This window comes from Theropithecus gelada, chromosome 11 (assembly GCF_003255815.1).
Source record: "Theropithecus gelada isolate Dixy chromosome 11, Tgel_1.0, whole genome shotgun sequence".
Taxonomy (NCBI): domain Eukaryota; kingdom Metazoa; phylum Chordata; class Mammalia; order Primates; family Cercopithecidae; genus Theropithecus; species Theropithecus gelada.
Genome location: NC_037679.1, coordinates 31,077,106 through 31,085,050, shown reverse-complemented (window position 1 = coordinate 31,085,050; position 7,945 = coordinate 31,077,106). Strand labels below are relative to the sequence as shown.

The 7,945-nt window shown below is 37.0% G+C and overlaps 1 protein-coding gene across 1 annotated transcript in view; it reads right to left on the bottom strand.

The window, feature by feature from the left end:
• Positions 1-5,169: 5,169 nt before the first annotated feature.
• TPH2 (tryptophan hydroxylase 2) overlaps positions 5,170-7,945 on the bottom strand; it is a 91,621-nt gene continuing 88,845 nt past the window's right edge. Inside the window, exons 10-11 of the mRNA XM_025402950.1 lie at positions 6,216-6,349; positions 5,170-6,088 (exon numbers count right to left, since the gene is read on the bottom strand). Coding sequence (XP_025258735.1) covers positions 5,914-6,088; positions 6,216-6,349 — 309 coding nt within the window. The 3' untranslated portion in view covers positions 5,170-5,913. The remainder of the gene's footprint in view (positions 6,089-6,215; positions 6,350-7,945) is intronic.

The following is a 7,945-nucleotide window of genomic DNA, read 5'->3' as shown; positions in this document are numbered from 1 at the left end:
CTCTACGTGGGCAAGGGAGAAATTTAGGATTCTTTGAAGTTCTGCTCAACAGGAAAGACCAAGAAGTTTTAGAGATTTGCAAGGAGACTAATTAGGATCCATTCCAATTTAATGGCTAGGCTTTCACGCTGAAATGGATAGGGAAACATGTTCTGTCCTTGCAAGGTAGAGATTTTTCTTACAAGTAGCTATCTAACTTGGAAACCTCACTCTTTCATAATGCCATGTGCAGTGATCAATCAGATGTAATGATCAAAAGAAAGCGTGCTTCAATCAATCCTGATAAACAAATAACTGCTATAGTGGCAAATCTAATGTGTTCTTCACTTCAAATTCACTTGCCAATAATTGGCCTCATTAGCGTCTGTGAAGTTAGCTGTTCGCTAAAATTGGGCAAGCTGTACATTAGATGTGTTCAGTGGTTTGCAAACCTTTGGGAATAATAGCAATCTTGCTAGTTCCATGGAAATGAACAAGCTAAAAACAAAGAGACTGCAAGAGATCTAGGAGTGAAGGAGGGACCAGGAACTTCCTCCCACCTACCCATAATTAATATTGCCTTTCGCAACCTGTAAACTAAGGACTAGTTCTGTACCGTTTTTTAAAGATTTGATTTTGACAGAAAATGAACTTCATTTCTTTGTGCCATCTAGCTTTCAAATTACCCTGCCCACATCTGTCAGATGTTTTTGTTGTTCAATTATAAAAACTGTATCGACTGGATTATGAGAATGCTGTTTGCAGGCACCATAACCACAGATGCCCCTGGGTTGAACATCAGGCTCACTGCAATCTTCCCAAAGAAGGAAATATACTTCCAGCTGCTGCACCAGACCCATCCTTCTTGGAAAGAGGACAAAATCACAGCAGGTGAACCTTTTCTGGAATATCTGAACTATGCATTTGGGGAGATGGGAGGCAGAGAGAAGAGTGGAAATAGACTTAACTAATCCACTAACGTTTATATGGCTTATTCCTACAGAAATAGCAGAGTGAACAGTGAACACAACTATTCAGTTTGCCTAGAGGTAAGAGAGCTTTTTTTTTCCCCCTGAATTAACCTATATGTCAGCACCACCAACATTCACCAATAATGCCTCATTTTCTGTGTCATTTTTGCTTCTGTTGTCAATATCTGTGAGTCACAAGAAAAAAAAAATGCATTTGCTTTTCATTCTAGCTTTTTCTCCCTTAAAAACTGGCCAGAAAAAGTTTCACATGATGTTTGTCAAAGGAAGGTTTAAGTATTTGTGAAAGACACAGGGTATGTTTGGACGCCTTCTTTTCCAGCCAAATGCGAATCAACCCAGGTACAGTTCATTCCAGTTTCTGTTTTTCATCTGATGGCACCCACCCTCTTAACTTTGTAACTTATTTAAATACAACTATTTTTAACAACATCCACCATGATCAAGTAAGATATTGATTTTGCAGATCCCCAATATTGCAATGGCCTCCTAATTGGTTTCACTACTTCTACTCTTATTCCCACACTCACCCTTTAACCCCACTATACTCCCTTTCCACAGAGCAGCCTAAGTAAGCTCTTAAAAATGTAAATCAACTAATGGCTAGCCAATTTTCCCAGCACCATTTATTAAATAAGGAATCCTTTCCCCATTTCTTGTTTTTGTCTAGTTAATGGATGCAGCACACCAACATGGCACATATATACATATGTAACAAACCTGCACGTTGTGCACATGTAACCTAGAACTTAAAGTATAATAAAAAAAAAAAGAAAGAAAAAAGAAAAAGAAAAAAATGTAAATCAGATCTTGTCACTGTCTTCCTTACATCCCTCCACTGACCTTCCGCTGCATGGAGAGTGCACCTGAGCTCTTGTCGAACCCTGTATTATTATCTCATCCTTGTCTTTCATGCTGCCCTTATATAATTCCATTCCACCCACTGACAATCTGTCTCTTCCTCAAACACATAAACCCAATTTCTGCTTTGGAGCCTTCAGTCCTTTTTGTTCCCTCTTCCGATAGCACTCTAACCATGCCCCTTTTCAGGCCTGGCTCCATCTCATCCCTGGTTCTTGGTCAAATGCCACCTGCTCAGAAAGGCCTTTCCAGTCCCCCTGACACCATCTCCCCATTTCTCTTTATCAAATCATCCTGATTATTTTCTTCATAGAACTTGCTGTGATTTCAACTAATCTGTTTTGTTGTGTTTTGTTTTGCCTGTATCTCCCTCTAAAAGGTAGATTCAAAGTGGGTATAAACTTTCCTCTACTTTATTCATCACTACATCCTCAGTGTCTAAAATAATGCTGATATTGTGCCTGACATGTTCCAAGAAACTGGATGAATGTTTTGAAACTCCAAGTCGCATTATAAAGAATCACCATTTTATGTTCTAGAACTGGTTTTATTTCAAACATTTGCAAATCTAATATTACAAGAAGCAGTCTCCCATTGTTAATTCCCTTGACTCTCCCCAGAACATGACAATTTGCATAAGAATCATTTTCCAAAAAGAAAAAAAAAAAAACTCAGACACACCAGAAAACTCTGGACTGCTTTCTTCTTCATTGTAAGTAATACAAGTTTGTGAGAATAAACATCAGGGCTTGATTCTTTAGAAGCTGAAAATTAGATCAAATGAATTGGAGGACAACTACATCTTGTGTTAATGTTTTCCTTCTCGAATGAAGAAAATGAGGTGATGCGAGCCATGACTCCATTTGAAAATGAAACTCTGTATTTCTATTCGATTTCACGTTAAAACACACTGTTTCTCATTGCAGACTTTTCATGTTGGTAAATGTTGCAATACTTCACAATCATTAGGCTCAGGCCCATTTACTATAAGCAAGCAAGACAAGCACAGATATATCATGCCCATAAAGCATCGTTTGTAAATTACACAGTAAATAAATGAGACTAAGTCAGAAACCCGAGTCTCACAACTTTCACCACTAATGTGGAAAAAAAAAAAAAAAAAAGAAGAAGAAATTTCAGGTCAAATTTTCCCACTCTTAAAAGGTATAATTTATAAATAGTCTATTATGCTTTTATTATGCCAAATAAAATGAACATTCAAGAATATACCGTATGCCTTATTCTAACTCATAATAGACTAAAATGCTTCAAGAATAAAACTGGACTAATCAGATTTTGGCTATCTTTTGCAAAGTGTGACGCATAAGCACCCTGGTCCTGCCAGGAATTTTGTGTTGATTTCTGATTAGCTGATTACAGAAGTCAGCAGCAAAGCCATAATAAAGTAACAACTCACCGTGAGATGACAGTGAGCAAGTGTCTTTAAATTTATAATTGCCCTTGGATCTATTTAATTTAGCTTTAGGTTATGAAGCGTAATTGACATAAATGGTTGCACTGAGCAGGTATCAAATATGACAAGAAGCTGGCTGTGATTATTTTGTTACACTATTTCCTTACAGGGAATTTTTCTGCCAACACTTTTCCTATGATGGCTATTAAATTTTATAGGATTTTTCCCACCATTAGCTGTAATGGCATTTGCATGTTAAATGCTCACAACAAATGAAAACCGTGATTCCATTGTTTCACAGGGGGAAAACCACGGTTACTGCTATTCCAAATGGAGAACAAATCTAAAAAGAATCAAGTAATTCCACTTCCTTGTATGATACCTATATAAGCTCTGTGGGAAAGCCCATTTACTTTGTAACTCTTCTATTTTTGAAACAAGATAGATTTTGCACATATTAGAAAACTGGATTCCACTACAAGCCAAGCAGAAGACACCTCAAATGCTATTTTTGTTGAGGGAATTTGTTTACAATTAAATATAATTTTCTCTCAAGTATATTTAATTAAGAAGCTCTAATCTCATGCGACTAGAGGGGGAAGCTACTTGTAGGGGTTTCTTAATGAATATATATATGACAGGACTCTAGGACTTGTGTCTAAAGCAATACCAAATTATGAAAATAACACCAAAGGCAGACACTGAGCATTTCTTAGGCAATTTTCTTCTCTGAGAAAATTCAGCAACCAGTTCTGAAAATTTGTGGATATGCTATTCTGGATTATGATTCTGGATTCTAATTTATAAGTAATTTATTCAGGGTCATCTAAAGTTAGCAAAGCAAGATATAAGAAGCTATATATTTATGGATCTATGAAACTATCAAAATTTATGACTGCTTGATCAATCTAGATCTTTTAAATTTGGTTTAGCTTGTTCCTCATTTCTCTACCACCAGTTTTTCAAGGCACTATTCCCTTCACCCGGAATAGCGTTTATATTTTGTGACTCTCACATTCTATCCACCAAATTATTTCTCAAAATTCAGTTGTTCTGAGAATGCTTCAGAGATAAAAGATCCTCAATAGTTAAGACAACCAACACTCAAACATCTGAGTTTTCATTTTAGTTTGATCTCTCCCTGATGTGTCTTTTAGCTCTTTCTCATGTTCTTCCTGAATATATTTAGTTCAAAGATTTCTGACCCTTCGTGGGCTCCATATAAGAGTATGAATTAGTTTAAAATTATATGTAATTTCTTACTAAAAGAACATCTTTGGAAATTGCTCAAGTAAATATTTTAAATTGCTAAAAGTTATTTTATCATTTTTTTTTTCTCTAATTTTTCTTGCCCCCTCCTTCCCCAGTCCAGTGTTCCTTACTACCAAATGCAGAATCAGAAGAACAGTAGTTATGTTCGGTGAGGGAATCCGAAGAAATTCGTTCACTCTTAGCAGTTTTCTATTTGTTCACTTAACCACTTAATGTCATCTTTTACTGCAAAGACCACCAAAAATTTGTGCTGCGTCACTACTGTTTACCCAAAGTTGCCCAAACTTTGGGAAAGTGAAAAACCTTCCACAGATCTGGACTGATGTGCAGCTGTGAGGGGAAACAACAAATATACTGTTGGCAACCCTTCACCACAAACCAAGTTCTATTTACTGATAAACATTAGTTTGGATAGGCATTATTTCCCATCTCCAATAACATATTCACACATGCACACACCAGGACGAATTTATCAGGAAAACAAAAGGAAAGTGCAATGGACGATGAATGCTAGCGCACAACTAACTGTGCTGCTTCAGGCAAATCACAACTTCTCTGTGACTCAATTTCCACATCTCTGAAATCAGAGATGATCTTTATAGCTCTGTGATTTTATTCTCCTCTGACCAGAAAAAAATTGTTTAACCTCCTAAGCATGATAATTTACTTTATTTCAGCAAAAAATTCATAGTCCCAAGATTGACTGTCCACTGTTTAGTCTTTCCTAATGTCCTTTCTGAAAGTACTATCTTCCAAAATGCTTCAGGAAGCTTTCCATAACTCAGGTTCTACAAGGTCAATGCAAGCTCCATATTCCATTTATAAAAAGGTCTTCTCTTGCCTTGTGTAAATATTCAACCTAAAAATCATTCCAATGCTGTATTACCTCAACAATTTTTGAAACAGAATATTGAATCTTTTGTTATTGTGATGAGAAGTTTCCTACAATTCTGGGTTTATATCAAATAACGCTGTGAAAACACTGATACTGTTGAAAATGGAAATAGCTTTACTGCTTTTTTCATTTTACCTAACGAACACAGAGGAAAGGCTTAGATCTGAAAAAGAAAAGGGCTTAAGTTAGACTCGTAAGAGGGCTATTTGTTTACGAATTTTAAGTAGATGCAGTTTGGTTAAGGAGACTAAGCAGGAATGTCAAATCTTTTTAAGACATTTAAACATATTACATTCTTTCATACAATGAGTGGTTATCTGCCATTGGGTTTCTTATGGTGTTTTAGATATTAACACAGTGAGTTACAAGATGGTATAGATATAGAGAATTGTATGCTTATTAGCCAAGCCATGACACAGAAGGTTATTTGTGTTATATGACACTGATGGAATTGCTGCTAAGCCGCAAAAAGATCATGCTGGCAACAACATTGGTTCCAGGCATCAAATCCCCAGATATTGGTTCATTTTGTTTAAGGCATCACACACTGTGTTCAAGTCGCTGCGAAGGTCCTGCACCACATTTTCAATACTTCTGGTGTCTTTCAGAATTTCAATACTCTGCGTGTAGGGATTGAAGTATACTGAGAAGGGACGGGTAATTGACTTTGCAAAGTCCCTGCAGAATAAACAGAAATAGAAAGAGATGTGATCAACCCTCATTTGTACAAGAGATAGACAAAAGGAAGGAATAGAGACAGAAAAATAAAGAGTTATTTTCTCTAGGTAGGAGGAAAAAAGTTTACCTCATCTTTTCTTTGGCTTCTTCAAAACTTTCTGAAACAAAGTAGGCTTCCTGGAAGGTGGTGATAAGGCATTCCTGTAAGCAAGTTGTCTTTGGGTCAAAGGCTTTCACACATGCCTTGTCAGAAAGGGCATGCTGCAAAATATACCACAAAACCCGTTAAACTCTGTAATGAGACTTCCAAAGTGCCGTGACATCACATTTTTACAACACATTTGATAGCTTGGTAATCCTACAGAGCTGCTCAGTTACTAGCTTGTCATGAAATATAGAACTCTCCTGTGTGCAGGGTAAATTGGACACTAGGATTTTGTTTGTTTGTTTGTTTGGTTTGGTTTTTTAAGTGTACTAGGTACTGTGGGAGAAAATGAGATTATGGTATTATTTAATTTATTACCAACCAAATTCATACTGAAGGACAGTTCAGAGCTATACCCCCACAGAAATGGGATTTTAAATATATGCTATGAGTAGAATCAGGGACAGCATAAATATGCTCCTAAATTTATTGCTATAAGCAATGTACTAAAATTTCACTTAAATGGCAGAAGTAATAATTATCTGCAGGGAGAGGTAATTGAGGCTCTGACTAAACTATTTGTTGACTCATTGCAGGATATTTTGAGGCCAGGTACTGTGTATCAACAGAGTCTGGAATGGGCCTGTATATTTGAGGATACTTACAAAGCATTCATTTACCTTCCAGCAACTACAGCAGAGCAATATACAGCAGATACATATTGCCAGTTGAGAAGAAAAGGAGCTCATACTAATAGTTAGAGTTATGCCAAGAGCAGGTATTAGAAAAACGGGAAAGCTGGTGTAATTACTCTTTGAACCATCATTAGCTCCGTTCAGCTCACTACATGACTGGCACTAAGAACAGCAGGGAACAATGAATGACTATATTCTCAAGATAAATTCAGTGATGTTAAAAGTTAGTGGTCATTTCCTGCCATGTGCCGCCTGGCTATTTATAGACCCTAGATTGATGGTTCTAAAAACGCAATGTGCATAAGAATCACTGAGGAGCTTATGAAAATGCAGATATCCAGGGTCTCAATTTCATTTGGCAGGTCTCGATGAAACCCAGAAATCTTCATTTTAAAGGAATCCAAGGTGACTCTGACATAAGTGGTTGTGAACTATATTTTGAGAAATACTCCTCTTGCTTCTTTTTCTTAATTTAAGGGGGAAATTAGTTGGGAGAGAGAAGCAGAGAGAAAAAAAAATGGAGTAGCAGAAACTGCCGCGAACTGAGAGTTGGAAAACTGGGGCTTCAGTCCAGGTCTGAGTAACTTTAGTCCAGGTCTGGAAGATTTTGAAGACAATCTCTATGCCAGCCTCTGGATTCTACCCATTGTGCTTTTCTACCTTCTCAGTGTCTAACAGCTAAGGTTCCCTGGAGAAGTTCTGAAAACCCTTTCCTGTTCAATATTCTTGGTGCATTCCTCCAACAATTTCAAAATGCATGGAATGATTTATAGCCCTCCATGAAGAAGTCTGTGGTTCCCTAAGTTTGAAAATGCAATTGAGAACCAAAAGACTGACATGTAAGAGAAAGGGCACCCTGCATGTGATTTGCTTTCCTACAAAGTTCCGTTGTCCAGATAAATGCACGTATGAATCACAGAATGCAGAGGGCCTCTCAGTGTGAACTCATTTTTTTTGGCCCACAGAACAACTTCATTATAAGCAGAAGGTCACTACACTTGCAAATGCATTTGTGCT